Here is a 27,877-nt window from a genome sequence, read left to right on the forward strand (position 1 = left end):
CTTCTTCAGAAGTGCTTTCCTTCCCATAGCCAGTTTACATTTTATATCCTCTTTACATCGACCATCATCACTTATTTTGTAACAACAAAGCTCACCTACTACTTTAAGTATCTCATTTCCTAATTTAACTCCATCAGCATTACCTGATTTAATTGGACTACATTCATCCAAGTATGAAACAGGCGAAATACCCTCAGACTTCAAGAAGAATATAATAATTCCAATCCCAAAGAAAGCAGGTGTTGACAGATGTGAAAATTACCGAACAATCAGTTTAATAAGCCACAGCTGCAAAATACTAACACAAATTCTTTACAGACGAATGGAAAAACTGGTAGAAGCCGACCTCGGGGAAGATCAGTTTGGATTCCGTAGAAACACTGGAACACGTGAGGCAATACTGACCTTACGACTTATCTTAGAAGAAAGATTAAGGAAAGGCAAACCTACGTTTCTAGCATTTGTAGACTTAGAGAAAGCTTTTGACAATGTTGACTGCAATACTCTCTTTCAAATTCTAAAGGTGGCAGGGGTAAAATACAGGGAGCGAAAGGCTATTTACAATTTGTACAGAAACCAGGTGGCAGTCATAAGAGTCGAGGGACATGAAAGGGAAGCAGTGGTTGGGAAGGGAGTAAGACAGGGTTGTAGCCTCTCCCCGATGTTGTTCAATCTGTATATTGAGCAAGCAGTAAAGGAAACAAAAGAAAAATTCGGAGTAGGTATTAAAATCCATGCAGAAGAAATAAAAACTTTGTGGTTCGCCGATGACATTGTAATTCTGTCAGAGACAGCAAAGGACTTGGAAGAGCAGTTGAATGGAATGGACAGTGTCTTGAAAGGAGGATATAAGATGAACATCAACAAAAGCAAAACGAGGATAATGGAATGTAGTCTAATTAAGTCGGGTGATGTTGAGGGAATTAGATTAGGAAATGAGACACTTAAAGTAGTAAAGGAGTTTTGTTATTTGGGGAGCAAAATAACTGATGATAGTCGAAGTAGAGAGGATATAAAATGTAGACTGGCAGTGGCAAGGAAAGCGTTTCTGAAGAAGAGAAATTTGTTAACATCGAGCATAGATTTAAGTGTCAGGAAGTCATTTCTGAAAGTATTTGTATGGAGTGTAGCCATGTATGAAAGTGAAACGTGGACGATAAATAGTTTGGACAAGAAGAGAATAGAAGCTTTCGAAATGTGGTGCTACAGAAGAATGCTGAAGATTAGATGGGTAGATCACATAACTAATGAGGAAGTATTGAATAGGATTGGGGAGAAGAGAAGTTTGTGGCACAACTTGACCAGAAGAAGGGATCGGTTGGTAGGACATGTTCTGAGGCATCAAGGGATCACCAATTTGGTATTGGAGGGCAGCGTGGAGGGTAAAAATCGTAGAGGGAGACCAAGAGATGAATACACTAAGCAGATTCAGAAGGATGTAGGTTGCAGTAGGTACTGGGAGATGAAGAGGCTTGCACAGGATAGAGTAGCATGGAGAGCTGCATCAAACCAGTCTCAGGACTGAAGACCACAACAACAATAACATTCCATTATCCTCGTTTTGCTTTATGTTCATCTTATGTCCTCCGCTTAAGACACTGTCCATTCCATTCAACTGCTCTTCCAGGTCCTTTGCTGTCTCTGACATAATTACAGTGTCGCCGGCAAACCTCAAAGTTTTTATTTCTTCTCCATGGATTTTAATTCCTACACCAAATTTTTCTCCAATAGCATGATATTATTCTTGAACAATTATATTTATTGTTCTCATTGTTGCTGCTACTGAAGGTACCCGCGCTGTGTATATGGTTATTTGCTATTCTAAGAAACATTCAAAATTAATGATTATTGTCGTGACGGCGCTAAATCTTTGAAGTATTTGTTTTGCCCCCACTATTTTCTCTATAAGGAGGAAAGTTCAGTAAAAGGAATTTTTGTTCAGGAGTACTATAAGCACTGCTTATGAACAACGGGTAGAGGTAAATCGTCATCGTGAGTTCACTATACATTGTTTGAATTAGTCGCTACTGATGCAATAATACACATGTCGTTAGTTCTTTCGGCTGAACGCGAAATAGGTCTCCACATGCAAATGTTTGATTGATGTAAATTACTGACCGGAACCGTAATCAATTACGTAAGTTTCAGAGAACGAATAAAGTGTGTCAGTACACAAAACTCTTTCGTTCCTTTATCAAATTTGATTTTCTGCATTCTTCTGACACCACTGGACGAAGATAATGTGTTGTCGAAAAAGTTCCTCGTCGTCTTAGAAATTGTGCCGTGTCATGATAAATCAAATATAATTGCCAATATTGAAATCTGGAGCGTTCGGTGTTGCAGTAACTGTGGACAGAACAGAACTTTACACGATGCATGTCTTCGTGATACAAACGTTGCTGTAGCTCATAGGTAAATAAATGGTTAATGGTGCTGTGATTCTCTAAGATTGTCCATTGATAACGCTGTCGCTTACGAGGAATCAGTCAGAGAAAGGATTTGGAGCCACATTCCAACGGGTCTCAAGAAGCTCGGCGCTTAGTGCTTTAAATATATGCAAATATTAGGGTGTTAAGGTTTGCAGCTGAGGAAAATAGGACGGCGACTTAATAATTTTACAGTGAAAAGATTCTGAGACAAATCAGATTCCGTTCCCAAGAATTATTCCGACCGACGCTTAAGGTCTACTCATCTGTCAGTATCCGTATTAGCTTTGACCGAAATGATAATCTGAATAAGTTGAAACAAGAGCTGTGCCGATTTGCTACGCGTCCATTTGTTCGGAGGAGATGCGATACAGAGATTCTATGTAGAGTATACGCGGTCTTACCACAAGAAATTAGGCCTACATTACTTATAGAACTGATTTTGAAATCCCGGAATCTACATTCACATGAGAACTGAGGTGATACTACTTGTCACTGGATGCGTAACGCTCAGAGATTGCGATGATAAAATCAGAGACATTAGGGGTCATGCAAAAGCGTACAACCATGCCAAGCAGTAATCTCCTGGAACCCTCTGGAATGGATTGAGAAGAGCGAGGACTAACTTCTTCTTCTTAGCGTGCCTGTGCGCTTCGGATGTTGGAGATCATCGTGGCTATTCTGTCTTTATCAGTTGCAATGCGGAACAGTTCTTCAGAGCCAATATTAAACCAAGATCTAAGGCTGTCGAGTCACGAAATTCTTCTTCGTCCTGGATGTCTCTTTCCCTCGATTCTTCCTTGCAGGGTACGTTGAAGCAGCTCATATATTTTTTGATTCCTCATGAAGTGGCCAAGGTATTGTAGTTTGTGACACTTGATGATGTTGATCAGCTCTGGGCTTCTGTTAGCTCGACGTAGAACCTCGACGTTAGTCACTTTTTGAGTACATGATACTCTCAACATTTTTCTCTATAGCCAGAGTTCAAAGGCTTGGAGTCTGGCAGTGGTTGCCTTTGTAAGGGTCTATGTTTCCACATCATACAAGAGTACTGAGAACACATAGCACCCGAGGAGCCGCATTTTTGTGTTCATGGTAAGATCGTGACTCTTGAAGGCTGAACTCATCGAGTTGAAAACACTAATCGCCTTTTCGATGCGACACTTTATTTCCTGCGAGTTGTCCCACTCTTCGTTTATGATGGTGCCCAGATACAGGCACTGTGAAACGCGTTCTATTCTTGTGCCATTGATGTACAGATACACACCTCGAATGTTCTTCCTGCTGATGATCATAAATTTTGGTTTGTTTGTGTTGATGTCCAAGCCGTATTTCTTGTTTGTCTCAGAAATTTTGTTTATCAGCTTCTGCAGCCCTTCCATTGTATCCGCAACACCACGGTGACATCTGTATAACGAAGATTGTTGAGTGTGCTCCCATTCACTGAGATTCCTCCTTCCACATCAAGTAAGGCTTCTTTGAATATGTGTTCTGAATTCAGGTTAAAGAGTATCAGTGATATTATACAGCCCTGCCTGACGCCACGTCGTATTCTCACTTGTTCTGATTGGTCTTGATCTATTCTCATGACTGCAGATTGGTTCCGGTATAAATTGGCTATTATTCTTAGAGCTTTCTCATCAATTCCTGTTTCCGTTAGTACTTCTATCATTTGTTCATGCTTCACAAGATCAAATGCCTGCTGATAATCATTGAGGCAAGCAAATTCATCACATTTGCTGTCTCTACATCTTTGGAACAATACTTGTACACCAAATACTGCTTCTCTTGTGCCATCTGCATGCAGAAATCCGAATTGGTTGGGCGCTATTTGGCCTTCACAAATATTGTGTATCCGCTTGTGGATCACTTTAAGAAACTGTTTTAGCAGTTGGCTCAGCAAACTGATGGTACAGTAGTCTCCACAAACTTTGGCATTCGGTTTCTTAGGTAGAGCAATGAGCTCTGATGTAAGCCATTTTGGAGGGATTTTGCCCGATGAGTAAATGTGGTTGTATATTTCTGTGAACATTTTTACTTTTTCTTTACTGAGTAATTTGTGGAATTCTGCTTGTGTGCCATTTGGCGCAGCTGCTTTCCCTTCCTTCATTTGATGTATGGTCGCTTCCACTTCACTTACTAGGATATCTCTTGCCTCTGTGTCTAATATCTCTGGTTCTTGCCTCCTCTGGTCATCTTTGAGTATCTGTTCTAGATATTTCTCCCACGCTTTCTTTTTTCTTCCTAATTGGTTATGAGGTTGCCAGTGTCATCTACTAGCTTCCCACTGTTTGATTTGAGATATTTTCCTGTTGCCTCTCTGACCTTCCGATGCACGTTAAAATCATCATACCTAGTCTGATAAAACTCAATTTCTGCACATAATTCAGTTTTTTCCTTCTCTTTGGCTTCTCTGATTTTCTTTCTGACTGCATTCTGTATCGCGTTGTGTTCCACCTAATTATCTTTTTTCTTCCTCCATTCTTTCGCGAGGTCCAGAATCTCATTTGTCATACAAGTTTTCTTCATTTTAAGGTCCGATCTCAAATACTCTTCTTTGACTCCTTGTGCCGCTTCTTTTAAGTGTGTCTTTTAAGTGTCATCCCCACTGTCTTTCCATTTGATTTTTAGGGTTGTCTTGACTGTCTGCTGTAAGGTAGCATCTTTCAACTTTCTCAGGTCGTATTTTCGTGATATTTCGGAGACAACGTGTTTCATTCTGATTTTGAAATTTCCTACGAGTGGGATATGGTTTCATTGTATGTCTGCTCCCGGATACGCTCTGACATCTGTACAACTATTTCTGTATCTCTTGTTCACTAGCATGAAAGCAATCTGATTCCTCACAGTTTGTCCTGGTTAGCCCAATGGCGATTTCCATGTGTATAACTTGCGCGGTGGAAGTTTAAACCATGAATTCATCACCAGTAGTTGATTTGTTTCTGCAAATACTTCCAAGTCATCTCCTTGGGTGTTCATATCGCCTAGACCAAAGGATACAACCGAGCTTGATGTTTTTCCTGATCCAAGTTTTGTTTTAAAGTCACCCATGACTTTACTCAGGTCTTCTCTTTTTAGCTTGTTCTGAATATGGTTAATGCTATTGTAACAATTTTCGACCATCTGATCTGGTTGGTCTGATATAGGTGCGTAGACTTGAATCATGTTCAAGTTAACTGGTCTAGCTTTGATTTGAACTAACATAACACGTTCTGAGACTGGGATAACATTGTCAACACATTTTGCGATTCTTTTGTTCGGTATGATTCCAACTCCAAGTTGATGCATACCATTGTCTGTACTTGAGTAGTAAATTCGGTCATCAACTATGTTGATGTTTCCAGTTCCAGGCCATCTCATTTCGCTTATCGAGGAATAACAGTACTCCTTACATGTACAACTGCAGACTTGTAGGGTGTACAGTAAACTTTGCTCTCTGACTGTATGTCCCTCAATAATACACTTTTTGCTACTAGATAAGCACCACATTCTTTCTAAACCTACAGAGTGTTTTAGAAAACCACCCAGTTTTTTGAAAGAAGTGTTTTGTAATTCGTAATGTACGTTGATGGAATCTCTAGTGTCTTAGTTCGTAATGTACGTTGATGGAATCTCTAGTGTCTTGGTGACCATAGCAGTAAAAGCTGTGAAACGTTGTTACAGAACGTAATACTCGAATGTTATGTTCCAATTGTTGTAAAGAGTTTTTTATCATCTTTGCAAGTCACTTACAGTCAGTCTTCTCTCGATACTAGCTCGATTAAATCCCAAGAAATGTAACATATCTGTTAAAGCCCACATTAGTGTCACCGTAAGTTAAAACGCTGTGCTTTGCTTAAAAAATTGTTTTTCTGAATAACTGATTGAGTGAAGATTTTGAGCTGGAGTTAAAACACTCGTCGGGATCATAAAGGAAGCACTGTCTCAATCGGAGAGAGAGTTAGAGTAAGAAAGTGACTACGTCTTTTTGGAGAAAACATGAAAGCATTCATCTTTTTAGGTAGTAGACCTAAAACTGTTTCCCATAGGGGACGAGGAAGTTATCGGTTGTTCATTTCCCTTGTCATAAATCTGCAACTAAAACACATGAAAAGAATGAAACAGTTTATGTGATTGTTACACGTTAATAGATGCAGCCATTGTATGAATCTCGCGGAATTAAGGATTTGGTGAAAGAATGTAGCTGGCACGGCACACTCACGTACTCTAGGAAGGTCGTGATGAATTTGCGACTGCAGGGCGACCATTGTGTGGTGGTGCCCATCACGTATGGCGACATCACGTTATAGGTGTTGTCGTCCACCTTGGGCGGGCATCCAGATACATTCTCCTCGTCATGGCTGCATCCCATGCTGCGGAAACAGAACAACAGTCGCTGTAGGCGTGTCTCCCGTTGTCACTAAGCAGAAACTTTCCAGCAGTTTATATATTTACTACTTTCCTTGCGTGATTTATTCTTGTTATTTACAGCTAAAGATATCCATTAGGAAAGATATAGAAGAACTAAGCGTTAATCTTCCTCCCAAGAGGTGTTAGTTGATAAGCGACGCGATTGTATGCCTGGACATCCTGGTGCAACATCATTGAAATTAACGACTCGCTAGCTTCTTATTTGCTTTTGTTCAGTACGGTCTAGTGAAGACTATCGATTTATGGACGTAACTGTTAACACTAGTCTTGCACCGAAAATGCAAAGTGGTAAATGACTGATCGGAATTTTCTGATTTGGAATTTAGGGTGTGAAACAGAGACCCCGTTGATTTTGCGACAGCCTTCGACGAAGAGTTCTGGACCAGTGCTACTGGCTGGAGAGCAACAAAGTGGTAACAGTTATCCTGATATCAGAGTACATGTGGAGAATATACGGTTTTTGTAAGCTAGGTAAAACGTCGAGGTCCTCTGATGATCGCTACCCCGTCAAAACGTAAAAAAGCAACGTCGGATCGAGAACACCAACATAGGCCCAAAATTCACCTCTTTACATGAAAGCTGTTGCTTTAAATTTGTACTCGGAAGAGAGAGCTGGATGAAACCCAAATTAGAAAGTTAGGAAATATTTGACGACACATGGTATATGTAAGAAAGGCTATGTTAGATTATCCGAGAAGGCCATGTTAATTGCAGTAAATAAAAGTATTAGGCCAGCGAGGTCGATCCACTCAGATTAATTTCTTGTCCACCATATCGACCATACTGGTGTAGATTCCCTATCTGTGATAATCGTTTTAAAGAAAATTTCAGCACTAGTTGCACTTTTTTTTATTTTAAATCACGATCGTTTTCGGCAATCAAAGCCATTATACGGTGGTATGCACACAGTATCAAACATCAAAATGACAACAGAATTAGTCAAATGATGAAGACTATAGCTATAGGAAATCTGTTCCGATGATTGCTACGCCTTTTGTTTTGGTCAAACTGACAGACACTTTAAAACTAAATTCAAAAAGCACATAGAAGTAGGGAGCAAGAAAGTATAAGGCAAATCTAATTTTTATTATCACTTAATTTCACACCTACACAGTGTCACTAAAATCGCCAACAACCTCACAGTTTTGTATGAAATGGGGAAACGTAGCCTTACGGACATTTTTGAGGAAATTGAAATCTATAACCATGTGCTCCACAATAATTGCGATATCCTTAACAAACAAAAAATCTGAAAAGCTTTGTTTTCCTGGATACCTTTCAGAATGTGTCTGATGTATTATAATGCAATTAATTTTAGCGCTGTTACGTCTCATTACGTAGTACAGCTGTCTCATTTATTGTAAAAATCTGACTATCCTCAGTTCCTCATGGCTATTCGTTATAGTATCATCGTGTTTACCTGCAGACAAATCATTTGCTGCTTCCATTTGTTTTATATCGTTGGTTTCAAAATCGACATCCCGTTCATCATACGGTCTCTAAAAGTCGCCTGCTGTGCTTTCTATTTTCGTAATATCGGTAATACTTTCTATACTTACTGTACTTTTTACTTTACATGCGGCAAGGGCCTTATCGACCATACGCCTGCTCTATGAGCCTCTTCCACTTCTGTCAGTCAAATGCGCTGTTTGTCCAGTTGCTGCTGCTGTTGATCCACATTGTGTCCTCCCGAATGTTATCCCGCCATTTGATTCTGGGTCTCCCTCTTCCTCTCGTTCCATCTATTGCTGTGCTGAATGCCATTCTACGTAGTCTATTCTCTGTCATTCTTGCTATATGGCCTGCCCAACTCAACCTTCTCCTCTTGAGCACTTGGACGATGTTACCATGTTTGTACGGCCCTCTTAATTGTTCATTTCTTCTTATTCTCCATTCCATGTTATTTTCGTCGTATACAGGTCCAAAAATTTTCCTTAGTACTTTTCTTTCGAATAATAACAGTTTTTCTTCATCTTTCTTTCTAAATATTAATGTTTCACATCCATATAACATCACAGGTATAATGGTCGATTGATATAAGCGGATTTTGAAGTTACTGCTAAGTGATCTTTTTCTTAGAAATTTTATGAAACTAAAAAGTGTCCTGTTTGCTTTTGATAAACAGGCGTCTATTTCTATATCTGTTCTGTTGTTATTTCTAAAAAGACTTCCTAGGTACTTGAAGTGGTCAACAGTCTTGAAATTGAATTCATATACAGTCAGAGGTGCATCTTTTCTGGTTTTCTTACTTATGGGCAGGTATACTGTCTTTTCTTCATTAACATGTAATCCTGCTTTCTCAGCAATTTTGTAGTAATTTTGCATCATTCTGAAAATACTTTCTATACGACTTTTTATTATGGATCCATGACACTGTTTTAAATTGCAATTCGATCTGTATTTTATTTAATTTTTAAAGTATTTTATCAGGTTTTATCCCATCACTTGCCTCTGCCTGCTTACCTGCCTGCTCCTTAGAGGCCCTAATTGTAACTTGCAGCCGGCCGCGGTGGCCGAGTGGTTCTAGGCGCTTCAGTCCGGAACCGCGTGACTGCTACGGTCGCAGGTTCGAATCCTGATTCGGGCATGGATGTATGTGATGTCCTTAGGTTAGTTTGGTTTAATTAGTCCATGAACCATGGACCTTGCCGTTGGTGGGGAGGCTTACGTGCCTCAGCGATACAGATAGCCGTACCGTAGGTGCAACCACAACGGATGGGTATCTGTTGAGAGGCCAGACAAACGTGTGGTTCCTGAAGAGGGGCAGCAGCCTCTTCAGTAGTTGCAAGGGCAACAGTCTGGATGATTGACTGATCTGGCCTTGTAACAATAACCAAAACGGCCTTGCTGTGCTGGTACTGCGAACGGCTGAAAGCAAGGGGAAACTAGAGCCGTAATTTTTCCCGAGGGCATGCAGCTTTACTGTATGATTAAATGATGATGGCGTCCTCTTGGGTAAAATATTCCGGAGGTAAAATAGTCCCCCATTCGGATCTCCGGGCGGGGACTACTCAAGAGGATGTCGTTATCAGGAGAAAGAAAACTGGCGTTCTATGGATCGGAGCGTGGAATGTCAGATCCCTTAATCGGGCAGGTAGGTTAGAAAATTTAAAAAGGGAAATGGATAGGTTAAAGTTAGATATAGTGGGAATTAGTGAAGTTCGGTGGCAGGAGGAACAAGACTTCTGGTCAGGTGACTACAGGGTTATAAACACAGAATCAAATAGAGGTAATGCAGGAGTAGGTTTAATAATGAATAGGAAAATAGGAATGCGGGTAAACTACTACAAACAGCATAGTGAACGAATTATTGTGGCCAAGATAGATACGAAGCCCACACCTACTACAGTAGTACAAGTTTATATGCCAACTAGCTCTGCAGATGACGAAGAAATTGAAGAAATGTATGATGAAATAAAAGAAATTATTCAGATTGTGAAGGGAGACGAAAATTTAATAGTCATGGGTGACTGGAATTCGAGTGTAGGAAAAGGGAGAGAAGGAAACATAGTAGGTGAATATGGATTGGGGCTAAGAAATGAAAGAGGAATCCGCCTGGTAGAATTTTGCACAGAGAACAACATAATCATAGCTAACACTTGGTTTAAGAATCATGAAAGAAGGTTGTATACATGGAAGAACCCTGGAGATACTAAAAGGTATCAGATAGATTATATAATGGTAAGACAGAGATTTAGGAACCAGGTTTTAAATTGTAGGACGTTTCCAGGGGCAGATGTGGACTCTGACCACAATCTATTGGTTATGACCTGTAGATTAAAACTGAAGAAACTGCAAAAAGGTGGGAATTTAAGGAGATGGGACCTGGATAAACTGAAAGAACCAGAGGTTGTACAGAGTATCAGGGAGAGCATAAGGGAACAATTGACAGGAATGGGGCAAAGAAATACAGTAGAAGAAGAATGGGTAGCTTTGAGGGATGAAGTAGTGAAGGCAGCAGAGGATCAAGTAGGTAAAAAGACGAGGGCTAGTAGAAACCCTTGGGTAACAGAAGAAATATTGAATTTAATTGATGAAAGGAGAAAATATAAAAATGCAGTAAATGAAGCAGGCAAAAAGGAATACAAACGTCTCAAAAATGAGATCGACAGGACGTGCAAAATGGCTAAGCAGGGATGGCTAGAGGACAGAGAACGACTTGTATGAATATCAAGAGCTCAGATGGAAACCCAGTCCTAAGCAAAGAAGGGAAAGCAGAAAGGTGGAAGGAGTATATAGAGGGTCTATACAATGGCGATGTACTTGAGGACAATATTATGGAAATGGAAGAGGATGTAGATGAAGATGAAATGGGAGATATGATACTGCGTGAAGAGTTTGACAGAGCACTGAAAGACCTGAGTCGAAACAAGGCCCCGGAGTAGACAACATTCCATTGGAACTACTGACGGCCTTGGGAGAGCCAGTCCTGACAAAACTCTACCATCTGGTGAGCAAGATGTATGAAACAGGCGAAATACCCTCAGACTTCAAGAAGAATATAATAATTCCAATCCCAAAGAAAGCAGGTGTTGACAGATATGAAAATTATCGAACTATCAGTTTAATAAGTCACAGCTGCAAAATACTAACATGAATTCTTTACAGATGAATGGAAAAACTAGTAGAAGCCAACCTCGGGGAAGATCAGTTTGGATTCCGTAGAAACACTGGAACACGTGAGGCAAAACTGACCTTACGACTTACCTTAGAAGAAAGATTAAGGAAAGGCAAACCTACGTTTCTAGCATTTGTAGACTTAGAGAAAGCTTTTGACAATGTTGACTGGAATATTCTCTTTCAAATTCTAAAGGTGGCAGGGGTAAAATACAGGGAGCGAAAGGCTATTTACAATTTGTACAGAAACCAGATGGCAGTTATAAGAGTCGAGGGACATGAAAGGGAAGCAGTGGTTGGGAAGGGTGTAAGACAGGGTTGTAGCCTCTTCCCGATGTTGTTCAATCTGTATATTGAGCAAGCAGTAAAGGAAACAAAAGAAAAATTCGGGGTAGGTATTAAAATTCATGGAGAAGAAATAAAAACTTTGAGGTTCGCCGATGACATTGTAATTCTGTCAGAGACAGCAAAGGACTTGGAAGAGCAGTTGAATGGAATGGACAGTGTCTTGAAAGGAGGATATAAGATGAACATAAACAAAAGCAAAACAAGGATAATGGAATGTAGTCTAATTAAGTCGGGCGATGCTGAGGGAATTAGATTAGGAAATGAGACACTTAAAGTAGTAAAGGAGTTTTGCTATTTGGGGAGCAAAATAACTGATGATGGTCGAAGTAGAGAGGATATAAAATGTAGACTTGCAATGGCAAGGAAAGCATTTCTGAAGAAGAGAAATTTGCTAACATCGAGTATAGATTTAAGTGTTAGGAAGTCGTTTCTGAAAGTATTTGTATGGAGTGTAGCCATGTATGGAAGTGAAACATGGACGATAAATAGTTTGGGCAAGAAGAAAATAGAAGCTTTCGAAATGTGGTGCTACAGAAGAATGCTGAAGATTAGATGGGTAGATCACATAACTAATGAGGAAGTATTGAAGAGGATTGGGGAGAAGAGAAGTTTGTGGCACAACTTGACCAGAAGAAGAGATCGGTTGGTAGGACATGTTCTGAGGCATCAAGTGATCACCAATTTAGTATTGGAGGGCAGCGTGGAGGGTAAAAATCGTAGAGGGAGACCAAGAGATGAATACACTAAGCAGATTTAGAAGGATGTAGGTTGCAGTAGGTACTGGGAGATGAAAAAGCTTGCACAGGATAGAGTAGGATGGAGAGCTGCATCAAACCAGTCTCAGGACTGAAGACCACAACAACAACAACAACAAGTTATAGGGGACTGATGACCTCAGATGTTAAGTCCCATAGTGCTCAGAGCCATTTGAACAACATTTTTGTAACTTTCAGCTCCCCTATTTAAGAGCTACTTCCTTGAAGGTCTCAGCAGTCGTCCTGCGTTCTTTCAGAACTGTTTTCATGCACGTTAAGGAGAAATATGTCGATTTCCTAGACTGAAACCGACTTCATACTATATAGGTCTCATTATGGTGTTTTATGTTGGTTGTTGACATGCAGGTTTTCAACGTTATTTAGTTTACATAATATCATTTTAATAGTAGACAAGTTCACACTACATTACTTTTTAATTAGATGCTTTTATGACGTATGTGGACGACTTGTTTTGAACATTTAAGTATTTGATTTGCTGTTGATGATGCCTATTGGTGTATTCTTCACCGTTTGAGTATAGTCCTATAGCCCACTGGGGTGACCTATAGGTTTCCCCTTTATGTAAACAGTCAGTGTCCTAAAACTGCTGACGCCATCGTCGAATGCTTTGAGCTGTTGGACGTACAGTAGCATACTCCCGACCAAAATCGTGCTTCACATTTGTATCTACATGTTACAGGTCACAAGGAAGCAAAATGCCTTTTGTTGCTGTATTTTCGCTCTCTCGTCGCACAACAGATAAAGAACGAGCGACTACACGAAATTACAACTGGCGCCAATGTAAATTTTTACTTTTATGAGTTAGTTTAAGTCCATCCCAAGATTCTATCTTGATTCATGTAGAAAATAAAGACTTATGAAATCGGATGTTTCTGAAACTTCCGGTTTGTCAACTAATAAAAGAGAACTCGCTGTCCAGCTGAAAAGTTGCCCTATGTGATCAACATTCAAATGGCTCTAAGCATTATGGGACTCAACATCTGCGGTAATCAGTCCCCTAGAATTAAAACTACTTAAACCTAACTAACCTAAGGACATCACACATATCCATGCCCGAGGCAGGATTCGAACCTGCGACCGCAGCAGTAGGGCGGTTCCGGACTGGAGCACCTAGAACTGCTCAGCCACAGCGGCTGGCGATCAAAATTATCCGGACACTTATTAGCCGACATTAATAAGGAGTGTGTCCACTCTTCGCGTTTATGTTGGTTTGAATGCTGTTGAAGACACTTTCAATGAGGTGTCTGAAAGTCTGAAAGAATGGCAGCCCAGTCTTCCTCAAGAGCGGAGGCCAGAGAATATAGTTACGTCGGACGCTGTGGTAGGGAGTGAAATCGACGTTTTAACTCATTTCAAATTTGTTCCATTGGATTCAGGTCCGGTTTCTGAGCTGGGTAGGAGAGGCCAGTCGATTTCAGGAACGTTATTGTGCACAAACTACTGCGTCACATATGCTGCTTTGAGAGAGGCTGTATTGCATGCTGATACAAATAATCACCGTTTCTGAATGTTCCTCCACTGCACGCAGTACACAGTGCTGCAAGATGTGTTTATGTCATTCCGCTATTTACAGTTTTCTTAAGCGCAATAAGGGGACGACATACTATCCACGGAAAACACTGTCTGTAACATCACCTCCTCTGTACTTCACTGTTCGCAAAAAAATGGTTCAAACGGCTCTGAGCACTATGGGACTTAACATCTATGGTCATCAGTCCTCTAGAACTTAGAACTACTTAAACCTAACTAACCTAAGGACATCACACACATCCATGCCCGAGGCAGGATTCGAACCTGCGAACGTAGCAGTCGCGCGGCTCCGGACTGAGCGCCTAGAACCGCTAGACCACCGCGGCCGGCCACTGTTCGCATTACAGACGGTGGCAGGTTACGTTCTCCATATATTTGCCAAAACAAGTCCTTGCACAGGATATACACGGTGGTCCATTGATAGTGACCGGGCCAAATATCTCACGAAATAAGCGTCAAACGAAAAAACTACAAAGAACGAAACTTGACTAGCTTGAAGGGGCAAACCAGATGACACTATGGTTGGCCCGCTAGATGGCGCTGCCATAGGTCAAACGGATATCAACTGCGATTTTTAAAATAGGAACCCCCATTTTTATTACATATTCGTGTAGTACGTATAGAAATATGAATGTTTTAGTTGGACCATTTTTTTCGCTTTGTGATAGATGGCGCTGTAATAGTCATAAAGATATGGCTCACGATTTTAGACGAACAGTTGCTAACATGTAGGTTTTTTAAATTAAAATACAGAACGTAGGTACGTTTGAACATTTTATTTCGGTTGTTCCAATGTGATACATGTACACTCTTTGACATAAAACTCGACCGGCGGCCGGCCGCTGCAGAGGCTAAGTCCGCACCCATCGCGACATGGGACAAATAAACTGACCAACTCGCTAATTCTCGGCGATCAGAGGACGACAGTCTGCAAGAAATATGCCGCAAAATGGTTACTGGATATAATTTTGTTATCGGCGTGTCAGAAAATGAAATAGATTGAATGTGCGCTACCATTACATTCACGTCTTCAGCATTCAGAGAGAAGAGGTTATAAAAATTATTTGCGCTAGCTGGTCTCGATCCACAGACATTGTAGACAGACACAACGTCCGGCTATTTGCACAAGTTGGCAACACTATAGACTGCGGCACTTCCTGGAGTAAGTCTTGTCCCATGTTAGAGAAAATGTAGACTGTATACGGCCGTGGTCTACCGGTAGCATCCGTTGTGTCTGTCTACAATGTCTGTGGATCGAGACCAGCTGGCGAAAATAATTTTTATAACATCTTCTCTCTGAATGCTGAAGACGTGAATGCAATGGTAGAGCAAATTCAATCTATTTAATTTTCTGACACGCCGATAGCAAAATTTTATCCAGTAGCCATTTTGCGGCAGATTTCTTGCAGACTATCGTCCTCTGATCGCCGTATGGGCAAAGCTCCGTGATCCATTTGCTGGCTACCGGCAGTGGCCGTGGCGACAGCACCAGTGCTGCTCTCCCCGTTCTGTATCGAAAGCGTCTGCTACCGCTCATCGCTTTTGATAATTTAAAACTCTTTATTATTAAATGTTGCTCCACAGAAAATTTCTACGATTTGCATTGTCGCTCGAAAGCAACGGAGGCAGACGCCCTGATTAGTAGATGGGTACTGTATTACATCAATCGGCAAGATATGCCGCACATATAGACAATGAGGAAGTCTGCGTCTTCATACGTTTCCTCCTTGAAATCTGTATGGCCAGAAATTAATTTTATAGACTGGGACGAAATCAAACCACCTCACTACATTACATGATAGGCGAATGTGAGAATACTATGTCGCGACCGCGAAAAGTAACTTGAAATTTAACGGAATTTGATATTTCCTTTGAGTAGTTCGGTGAACGGTAAAGTGTTAGAATTCAATTGTAAAGAAGGTACGACACAAATAGGATGCATGTGACGAACTATTACAGCCTAAAGATCTGGCACTCACCACAAAGGTCTGATGAAGAAAATGATGAAGAGTGGATGACTGAGTTCTGGGAACCATTAGTTTACAAGTAGGAATGTGTTAATTTACCATAATTCTTTTTAATAATGGTCAATTTAAATTAATGATTTTTTTAGTTTGTTTCAAAATCTGATGTGGAAGTGTAGGAAAATACTATCTCGTGGCTTTAACTGATCGAGCTGCTAACAGAAATTCATGGTAGAAAATAATGCTCTTAATTTTGATCTGAAAGAATTTGTAGCTTGCGTGTGTTTCAATTTGTAATTTGACGAGTTTCTGAAATTCATGGATAAAGGCAAGGTTGCTAATTTAATATGAAATATTAAGAAGTCACCTTTTGTGAAATGAGTCAGTAGAAATTTACGTGTGAAGCTGATTCTTAGAACTACGGGATTTGAAAGATACGTGGGAATCAGTGAGATCGCTTTTCTGAATTGAATAAAGGGAAACAGCATAATAGTAATTCGTGTAGCCATACTATGCACGCTATACAAGAACTGTAAGTATTGTGAAAAGTTCTGTGTGTGTATTTAAGTATCTTTTGAACTGGAGGTTCTGGATGGTATATTATTTAATGGTGCAGAGATATAATTAGGAAATCAGTCTAGGTAACTTGTGGAGGCTTTTTTCAGTTGCAATAACGTGCCGCGCACAAATATGAGGGGAACGTAAATTTCGGTATCGCTACCGCGCGAACTTTCCAACCACGCGAGACTTAGTTAACGTCGAGGCACGTCAATAAATGAGAGGTGTTTTTGGGATCAGACAGTGATTGAAGAAGTTATAGAATTTTTCTAGTATTGGTCCGCGTGGAAATACCATCATTGCTTTGCCCAATGGTAATAAGAGTGACAGTGTGTTGCTGTGACGTAATGAATCAAGCATTGTGGGCTATCCTTCATTCCTTCCCGTAGGTGAGGTTATCTTCGTAAGAGACCATAGGAAGTAGAAATATATTTATATGTGCTGTTCCAAGATCAGCTGTTGGGCAATTTTATCCAGTATGTTACTGGTAATACCGTTAGTATGTTTTGAGAGATGAAAGAATGAAAAGAAAAGAAATAGCTTACAGAACGGAGGAGGAGTTATTATGCAGGTCCAGTTACAATTCCGGTTACTTACGCATTTTCTTTAAACACAGTCGGGTGATTAGCAGTGTACGAAATTTGGGGTTAACATTTCAAAATCAAACATTTATCCGTTGCGCATACATTTGTTTATTTCTTTGTGTAAAGAATCTGATTATTAGTTACTATGTGTAACAAACACGCAGTGACATATTTAATGAGAATACACAGGGACCATTTAGGTTTAGTAGGTTTCCGGAACACTTTAGGACTTCACAACTGGGTTGGCCTTTATTTTTCTTTCTGTACCCTACCCATCCTCCCTCGTTTTCTATGATTGCTCGAAGGCGTCGGGGAAGTGATAAGGCTCAATTCCTCGAGAGATTGTGATGATCGTTTATCTCCCACCACACATTCTCTATATTTTACCGCAGAGTTTCTGAATTCCTTGACCCAGGTGGTAACGACCCCGTAACCGCCGCCCACACATTTTCAATGGGGTTGAGGTCTGGAGATTTTAGCACGGAAGGAAGAAGTTTTATTCTCTGCTGACCTTGGCACCAGTTCTGGACGGCTCTGCTATAATGAATTGGGCTATGGTCCTGTAAAGAAATGATCATCCATTAACACAGAAATTAAATACTTCCGACTAATACTATAAATACATAATTTCCATACTGTGAAAAAATTCGACAACTGCAATGGCTCTGTAGTCTAAGCTACAGGTTTATAAATTATTCGTAGAATTCCACATTCCAAAATACTTTGCTAACAGCTGTTGACAAAAACTTACATTGACAAGGGAAGGGTGCTGGGACAGAGATCAGAATACAGGGTGAATGGTAATACAGTTTAAGGTGCCAGTTATAACACGCAGGTAGGCCTTCTTTCAGAATATACCGTCCTCCTATGCTTTGGTAATGATGAAGTGGGGTGTAAGTTGTTCAATACAGTGCAGAAGTCTGTTGAACTGCTAGACTCTGTTGCATGGTTGTAAAGCTTATCTGCTTCGCTTATTCAAAACGATTGCTAGCCTTCACTATACAATTCTTTTTTCTATCTTTCCACTGACAAAGATATATAGAAGAAACAAATGTGTTTTGTAGCGAGATATTCTCTATGGACTTTACACGTGCTCGTTCGCTCAATGTATTGCATTTACCGAAGGCGACCGTGGCCACTGACGTTGCCTGTTCACACCTCGTGTCAACGCGGCCCCGCGCTCGGAGTAAACGCCTGCAGTTGAGATAAATAGCTGATTTCAGAAATGTAATGAAATAAGTCTTGCATTCACATTAGTGAGAACCAAATACCACTACGGAGACGTATCTTCATGTAATGCTCATTGATCAAGAACAATCCGTGTATGCAACGTTGCTGTTATGACTAAGATAATAAAATCTGTAAATCGTAACCCAGTTCATATATTTGCAGGCGCCTAAGGAATATTAAACATGAAATCAATTTGTTTCTTTGTCATATAATTTTTAATCAAGGCAACGTAGGCAGTCGTCAGATGATATCAAAATTGAATGTGAAGGAGGAATAGAGAAAAAGATATACGAGAAAGAAATCTCGAACCCATGAACAACTGTGTACTATCCTGGAAACGTGGTGATGCGGCTATCTCGCAATTTCAAAGGATGAGAAAACCATCCTGTCCACTTTCCGAGGACGATATTTCCTGACAGAAACGACATCAGCGTGAACGGCTTTAGGTTGAGACACCAGGAACCTCAAACTACGTCACCAGTACGTCCATTCTCTGATTCCTAGCCCCGTCATCACGCGCTTCCCATGTCAAAGTAAATGGCAGAAACGGGCGCGAACGACCTGCGATTAGGTGATACAGACCTACATCCATTTAATATTTTCTTGTCATCTCGTTCACACATTGAGAGTAATCACCACAGGAGGAGTGGTTTTGAGTTAGGAAACGTATTTCAGTACAAATTGGTCGTCTCATGCAAAAGGTGGCCATACTCTCATGTTTCACGTTGCGAGCTGTATACGTCAGCTACGATTATGGTAAGGGCAGTATTTACTCCTGTGCGAACAAGGCACTGCTGCAGTAAAGCGCTCAATTTATATAACTGTAGATGTTTTTTTCATTAGTTCCAGTTTTTCAGCAAAAGCTTTATCTTATCAATTCCTTCCGCTACTGCTCTTTTTTAAGTTCTAATGCCTAAGAGACCAAACTGGTAGCGCCATCAGTTCCTAGACGTAGAAACTACTTACACTAACTTAAACTAACTTATTCTAATGAAAACACGCACATCCATGCCCGGGGGAGGACTAGAACCTCCGGCGGAAGGAGCCGCGAAATCTGTGACACGGCGCACCAGACCGCCCGGCCACCCCACGCGGCAACTGCTATTCAAAAGGTCACAACTAAGAGACCATTCAGAGACCTTCCATATCATATGTTTTCTGGAAACCTCTCAGGATTTGCGACAGTAGTATTCTTCGCGAATACCAATTTACTTCAACAACAAAACAAGACTAAGTCCCTGAAGAGACTAGAATTAACTGTCATCGACACGAATTTGTGTTGTTTACACCATCTAGGTGTCAAACAATACGGTAACAATTACTGAAGCAATAAACGAGGTTATTATTGATGTATTAACTACGGCAGCTATGAAGATAAAAACGTATGAAAATGAACGTCAGCGTATTTTCCCATTGTTCCCTTTCTTCTTCAGTAGTCTCACATTACATTTTTCTTTGTGAATCCACCAAATGATTTCGATGTGTTGGACTATTATCCATAATAAAACCCGATATTCTAATTATGTATAACAAATTTCACTGAAGCTGATCATTACAAGTACACAATTCATTCGTAGATTTCAGTGGTGTAATGTGCTATCGGGTTGGCGTCTGGCGGCGCAGCTCCACTAGGGCTGACACAAACAGGCTGTGGATAGCAGTGAGGCCTTTCTGATCTGTCCAATGCTTTCTTCATATTGCTTCTGTTTTTGGTACTTGGCAGACGTTTTGAAAGTGTTTGGCATGCCTGTGGTCATTCACTCTCTTTCAGTACTGGTGCCGAGGGAGTATGCTGAATTCCCATAACATTATCTTTTTACATTGACAAGTAATCTGGATAGTCGTCACGTTCATGTGCCATCTACATCGCAAATTTAATATTACGGTCCTAGGAACTACTCTGCAATACGTTTTGTGTTTCATAATCGGAACTATCTGCATTAACGGTCATCAGAACAATGTCAGGGAACAGAATGCAGCAGTGCTTTGGTAGCTACTTGAGGACCTCCTTGAGTCGTGATCTAAGGAAAGGGTAGTTGCTGGTTAACATTATATTACACTAGCGAGAAGTACCGAATTTTCCTTTTCCTCTGCAAACTTCCAGAACTAAATTCAGTAGAAAAATGCTAAGAAGATATTTGCATTGTGCCAACTCAACGATCAACCTATTTTTATGGGTTTTTATTTTCACAGCCATTCTCGTTCTGCATTGCCATTAACTTCATTCATTATTTGCTTGTTCTAGTTACGATTATAATTGTCATTCTCTCACTCCCAAGAGTTTCCACATCTCTATTTGGTATCGATGCATATGAAGAGTGCATATGAAAGAAGGGAATACTGAATGTTACGTCATGCAGAATACACTCCTTTACTTCGGCACCTCGTGATCAACGCTACAGGAGAAGCGAGATACGTAAAGTTGACAATGGGAGGACAAATATGGTGGCACAACTCTTCAACTACTCCTGTTGATTTAACACAGTGTTACCAGATAAACTGGTGATGCGGAATCGAAAATGTAGTACGGACTTTGCCACAGTAGCACAGAGCTGATAATTTCAGACCATGACAGCGGATTACCCTTGGGTCAGCTGCTAGTTAGAGTGTTGCAACTGTACATGCAAGGCTTTGTTTGATAGTCTTGTGCTGATGCTGACTGAATAAATTATGCTAGTGGATAAAAAACGGTTTAGTTTTGAGACCTAACCCTCGAGGGGGGGGGGGGGGGGGGGGGAGGCGCAGCGGTATGCTTCATGAAAAAAAAACACAAAAAACAACGCATTAAGGGTTCGAACAACTACGTTCATGCAGAGACATGCATTTGGAATCTGTTCATCGTTTAAGGGGCCAAACAAGAGGGTAACATTACAGGAACAATGATCAGGCTACTTAGTATATAATAGAGCATACAGAAACCAAGGAGGAAACGTATGAAGACGCAGACTTCTTCATTAGCCATATGTGCGGAATGTCTTTCGTGTTAACGAAAGTAATATCCCGCTTTACCTCTTCTTAAATCTCAATGAGTGCCATAAGGAATCGAATATTTGTTGATTGCATCTCTTCTTGCTTCTATCCCTACAACATATTTCTTCATTCTCGTGGTAATCATGACATTCTATATGTATGCTGCAAATGATTGCACGTGGACACATTCGACATCGATGTGCGAAGCTTTTGATATCTTACATTATATTCAATTCGAATAAGCTTTCGATGTATTTTTACTTCCTTTGTATTTTGAGATGATTATGAACGTTACGGAAAATTATCTCACGTGCTTTATGCTGAATGAGAAACACTGAATCATCCGTTTTGCTTTCCCTTCGTTGAAATGATATAATGTCGGCGTCACAGCCTTCTTCCACGCCAGAAGCTGAAACTTGGATCATTCTGGATTAATGATAATTGAATGCCTCAGATGTATACATAGCCGACAAGGCGACGTCAGAAACTATCAGGGGAGAACGCCGCAAAAAAACCAAACGTGCGCGCGCGTCTCCCGACTGAAGAACCGTATCGGGCAATCACGACAAGCATTTCGCTAAAGAGCTGCCTCGTAAGAGAGCCGAGAATTGGCAGCGTCCTAGCAAGTATTTGTCAACACTGTGAGAGTGCATTTACTTCCGGGTGTAGCCCGGCTTGCCTCGTTACATTCACGTGGCATTAGTTTTTCACATCGAAGACTCAAACGATATAATCCACTGTACGATGAGACACTAAGAAAGTATATTTAATTTCTGGACTCTAAGAACGGCTTTCTTCACATAAGTAACACCTATTTGTGTGTTTAATGTTGCGTTTTGAGGCTCAGGTAATATCGAAATGACTATAGTCCACCTGTTGCCGCCAGTCTGTCGTTCCCTTATCAGTTGCGGTGTTGGTGCTATCTCAAATGGCAGTTCCAACCTCGGTGAAAACCGCTGAACGTAACCTTTTATTTTTCATTTTAATTAATGGAGTTGCAAACTGCTAGTAAAAATTCCTTATAAGAAATCTCAAGAATTCATTTACACATAAATCTTCGTGCAATTTCGAATTATGTTAATATCATGGATATCTGCTTTATAAATGCCAAGGTGCTTCACCGTAAAATAGTTTCTGAAAAGATTCAAACCGACTGTCAACGATACGAATTTGAGCTTTGTTCGTCATATAGATCTAACATGTCAGGAGGTTGTTTATTAAGTGAACATGTTGAGTAATATAGTTCCTCTCTTCTAAATTTTTGCAATAGCATTTAACTGCAGACATTTTATGACACCTGCGTTAGCAATTCCTTTCCGTTCTGTGAAACCTCAAAAACGATACATTTTTCTGTTTAAATATGATGACCTTAACTGTCACTCCTGATCAACGTTAATTACCTTTTGAATCCTTACATGGAACTCCAAAGGTTCAGTGTTCCTGCATTGCTACAGAGCATGCATTGCAAGGTATTCACACAGTTTATCGCACAGACTTACCATAAGGAATGAAACAAAAACTGTAATACACTTTACACCACAGACGCTCACTCTGGCTTGACGAAAGCATCCGAATATTGGTCAAAAGTTGCACAAATAATTGACTTTGAAAGGAAAAGAAGCGAGGTAGGAAGCATTTATAAATTCATAGAATGTAGTGAGGTCGTTTGATTTCGTCCCAGTCTATAAAATTAATTTCGGGCCATACTCAGCTTTTGACAGATAATGTAATACAGTACCCATCTACTAATCAGGGCGTCTGTCTCCGTTGCTTTCCAGCGACAATGGAAATCGTAGAAATTTTCTGTGGAGCAACATTTAATAATAAAGCATTTTAAATTATCAAAAGCGATGAGCGGTAGCAGGCCTCCTGATACAGAACGGGGAAGCGCAGAGCCGGTGCTGTCGCCACGGCCGCTTCCGGTAGCCGGCAAATGGATCCCGGAGCTTTGCCGATACGGCGATCAGAGGACGACAGTCTGCAAGAAATATGCCACAAAATGGTTACTGGATAAAATTTTGCTATCGGTGTATCAGAAAGTGAAATAGATTGAATGTGCGCTACCATTACATTCACGTCTTCAGCATTCAGAGAGAAGAGGCTATAAAAATTTTTTGCACCAGTTGGTCTCGATCCACAGACATTGTAGACATACACAACGGACGCTAGCGGTAGACCACGGCCGTATACAGTCTACCTTTTCTCTAACATAGGACAAGACTTCCTCCAGGAAGTGCCGCAGTCTACAGTGTTGCCAGATTGTGCAGACAGCCGGACTTAGAGAATTAGCGAGTTGGTCAGTTTATTTGTCCCATGTCGCGATGGGTGCAGACTTAGCCTCTGCAGCGGCTGGCCGCCGGTCGAGTTTTATGTCAAAGAGTGTACCTCTGTGAACCCCTCATTTCTGAGAACGCATGCTGTTACAGCGTGTCAATATTGTCAATACTGTCTGCCTAGTCGTGGTTTAATTGTGGTTGTTCCTCTGCGTTTCCACTTCACAATCACATCACCATCAGTAACTTGGGCAGCTATAGAAGGGCAGAAATGTCGTTGCTGGATTTGTTACGCAGGTGACGTCTAATTGTCTACTGATAAAACGACACTCTCCATCTGTTTTTATACCTGCGGGTGCGCCTTCCGTGCTATCTAGAGGTCAAGTCCGAATTACACAAGCGTGTGCCAATACTTTTGGTCAGGTAGTGTAAACGATTAAAACTGTGAATAGTTGGGTGCAGCCGCTGCTGTGCTGAGTGGTACTCACACGTGGCCCATCTCGTGGGCAACGGTGACTCCCAGCAGCAGGCCGCTGTCCTCGTTGATGGCGCAGCACAGGTCGGGCTTACAGGCCGCCGCCACGTACGCCAGCCCCATCAGGTTGCAGTTGCTCATGTTGTCCGAGCAGATGTCGTGCCTGCAACGCCAACCACCGCATCACAGCTGACCCTCCATCACTGCTTCCGGGATGCTCATCGCTATTCCCTAACTCCATAAAGGTGCGTAATTCCGTCTCCCACTTTACTCTGATGATGACTGCATCTTCGACAACTACAAACAATACATTCTCCGATGGTGATGCCCCACAGCTCTTATATATCCGTAAACTGTCATGTTACCGCCTTGAGCAGCTAGCACTTTATTTACACAACCAGTTTCAGACATCTGACCACCATCAGGTTCATAGAAGCAGCATGATGCTATGAGTACTTTTATGAACCTGACGATAGACGATTCAAACTTGCTGTGTAAATAAGACATTTTACCAGCGACTTAAGGTGATAATATCACATTTTTCAACAAGAAACAAACTACCAATTAATTATATGCCCGACTGGAACTCGAAACCTCGCTGCTCGGTCACTTCTGAGTGTTCTTACCACCTGAGCATTCCAAGAACAACTCACGACCACATTTCACAGTTCAAACACTACCAGCATTTCTCTTAAACTTTCCAAAATCCTCTTGGATGTAGATGTGGAAATCCTCCGGCATTCCTTGTTGGATTAACACTCCAAGAAGAAAGCATGCTGAGGAGAAATGATCTGCAGACATCAGTCGGCAAGTGCATTCTACGATCAAGACAACGTTACAGGTTTTAGTCCCGGTCCGACACAATGTTTCAATATACCAGAAAGTTTAAAAACAGCGCCAGTTCGCTAAACACTGAAAGATTTCTTCTAGAAATAGTCCTCTAGTTATGCTACATTCAGTGTAGTTCAATTGTTTATAATAAGCATAGTATGTTACCAACATTGAACTAGTATTCTATTAATTGTACTATCTGATTTATTACACTGTCTATATCATAGATCGCCGGCCGCGGTGGCCGTGCGATTCGAGGCGCTGCAGTCTGGAACCGCGGGACTGCTACGGTCGCAGGTTCGAATCCTGCCTCGGGCATGGATGTGTGTGATGTCCTTAGGTTAGTTAGGTTTAAGTAGTTCTAAGTTCTAGGGGACTGATGACCTAAGAAGTTAAGTCCCATAGTGCTCAGAGCCATTTGAACCATATCATAGATCTTCATACATTTTAATCGTTGATTCTATACTCTTTGATGATATTAGGTTATAAGTATCTTTGATGACATTTACTTTTAACTACCAGCAGTCTTTACGCTACCTGTTACGTACTGGAGTGAAACCTATGTGTGGTTTATGACACTAGCCAAATTACGTGTGTTTTGGAAATTTAGTTGTGTTTGGCATACTTCTGAGGTCATCAGTCCCCTATGACTTAGAACTACTTGAACCTAACTAACCTAAGGGCATCACACTCATCCATGCCCGAGGCAGGTTCGAACCTGCGACCGTAGCGGTCGCCCGGTTCCAGACTGTAGCGCCTAGAACCGCTCGGCCACCCCGGCCGGCGAGCGCGTAAAGATGCCTAGAAATTACTGTCTCCCACCAAGTATAAGGGCTTGGTATGAGATTTCACCTGATGTCATGTAGCCCATATGACATAACTGCCATGCGTTTCCTTCTTCATGCCAATTTTCGGCCGCACTCTGTAGGGACAATGAAGATGCTACTGTAGCGTTTTCGGTGGGAAGTGTTTGATCGTCCACAATACGACCCCGACTTGGTTCCTTCTGATTTTCATCTCTACTACCATGATCCACTGGCTATGAAGTCAAAGCTGTATATCAGGGTAGAGAATTGGCGGAAAGCACAGGCGGCTGCTTTCTAAGACGAGTGTGTTGGAAAGTTGGTACAACGCTACGACAAATGACTAAGTCGGAGGGGCGACTATGTAGAGAAGTAACTGGAAGGTGTAGCTAACTGTTGTGAATAAAACATTTTTGATTTTGACAGTTGTTTCCATTACACGACCGATCGGCTCTTACTTTCCGAATAGCCCTCGTAATTAATTCCCGCCTGCAGATAGGCAACCAAATAAACAGATCTGCAAAGCGGGCTGCTGTCGCGCCTTCCGATAAAGTTCATACCAACAAATTTCACAATCGTATTAACATTCGGCTTCTCATAAACGGTGCACATATTGAGCAGGTGTAATGTGCGTGAAAAATTTGGCGTGATGCTCTATCCACTGACGTTTTCCTGTTTTCTGTATATTTTTTAGTTTTTGTGCAGTTGTCTTTCTCATACACTGAAGGTATTCGTGAATAACCTTGTTCGTCACATTCCACCCCGCGTTAGAAAATGAAACAGCGAGAAATATTTTTTTCATATTGTTACTTCTAAGACATAAATTACAATAACTATACATTAATATCTTACATTCCTGAAAAAAACTGTAGTGGCACGGTTGGCGCGGAATTTGAAACACGTATCGTACGTCACGACTCTTCACCTCGTTGAGAGGTGAAGGCTAGATTAAAGGCAGACTAAAAACTCCCGTGATCCGGCCGGGGTTCGATCCCAAGACGTATTGAGTTCCAGGCACACGTTTTACCACTATACCACCAGATCCGTCATTAATGTACTAAAATTTTACTTATTTGGTATCGTTAATGGCTCTGTGAGGTTGATAATTGTTACGAGCAACCAAATTATTGATGTTTCAGTCTAGAGAAGGAGTGCTACAAAACCCAAAGATCTTAGATGTGTGAAAAAACTGGTAAATTCTGCCCACAGACACCGCTAGGCCTATCCGCACCGTCCGACCGCCGTGTCATCCTCCGTCAATGGAGCAATTAGATGCGGTGTGGAGGGGCGTCCTTTTAGCGCACTGCTCTCCCGGCCGTTGTCACTTTTCGTGACCTGGAATCGCTAGTACTTGGTCAAATGGTATCGCCAGGCTGAATACATCCCAATCCAGTATTGTCACTAAGGAAAAATCCCTGGCTGTCTCGAGAATCGAACTGCGGCCTTCTACATGGCAGCCAGCCGCGTTAGCCACTCAGCTACGTAGGTGGAAACAGGGATGTAGAAGGTTACAATATTTCGTAGCCAAAACTCCAGGAATTCGACTAACAGAGAGCGTCTCAATAAGTTTACGAAGGCTTCCAGCAGTTACTGCAGCCCTCACGATCATTTTAGTGTTCCTATTCCGCGCTCACACTGAAGTAACAAAAGTCGTAGGATAGCGATATTCAAATATAGAGATGGGTGTAGTATCGCCTTCACAATGTATAAAAGGGCAATGCATTGGTGGCACTGTCATTTGTACTCTGTTGATACATGTGAAAAGGTTTCCTAAGTCACTAGACCGCACGACGGTAATGCACAAACTTTGAACACGTAATAATAGCTGAAGCTAGACGCATGGGACATTTCATTTCGGAAAACGTTAGTGAAATCAGTATTCCGCTATCCCATGTGCTGTGGCGTGCCTGCAACGGAGCACCAGCTGCCGATTGTTTGCTAGGCGCAATACTCAAACACCCACGGTTTCGCTCGTACCGCGGCACGGCGAGAAGTCAGCACAGAGGTCACCAGAGGGCGACTCCGGCGACCGCACCGACACCGCAATCGTCTCATGTAACTAGAATCGGTGTGCACATATGG

The 27,877-nt window shown here is 41.3% G+C and overlaps 1 protein-coding gene across 1 annotated transcript in view; it reads right to left on the bottom strand.

Annotated features, from left to right (window-relative positions):
• Positions 1-27,877, bottom strand: part of LOC126413037 (A disintegrin and metalloproteinase with thrombospondin motifs 7-like) — a 427,824-nt gene that overhangs the window by 351,542 nt on the left and 48,405 nt on the right. Inside the window, exons 5-6 of the mRNA XM_050082931.1 lie at positions 24,175-24,324; positions 6,632-6,778 (exon numbers count right to left, since the gene is read on the bottom strand). Coding sequence (XP_049938888.1) covers positions 6,632-6,778; positions 24,175-24,324 — 297 coding nt within the window. The remainder of the gene's footprint in view (positions 1-6,631; positions 6,779-24,174; positions 24,325-27,877) is intronic.

This window comes from Schistocerca serialis, chromosome 7 (genome assembly GCF_023864345.2).
Source record: "Schistocerca serialis cubense isolate TAMUIC-IGC-003099 chromosome 7, iqSchSeri2.2, whole genome shotgun sequence".
NCBI classification, from domain to species: Eukaryota; Metazoa; Arthropoda; class Insecta; order Orthoptera; family Acrididae; genus Schistocerca; species Schistocerca serialis.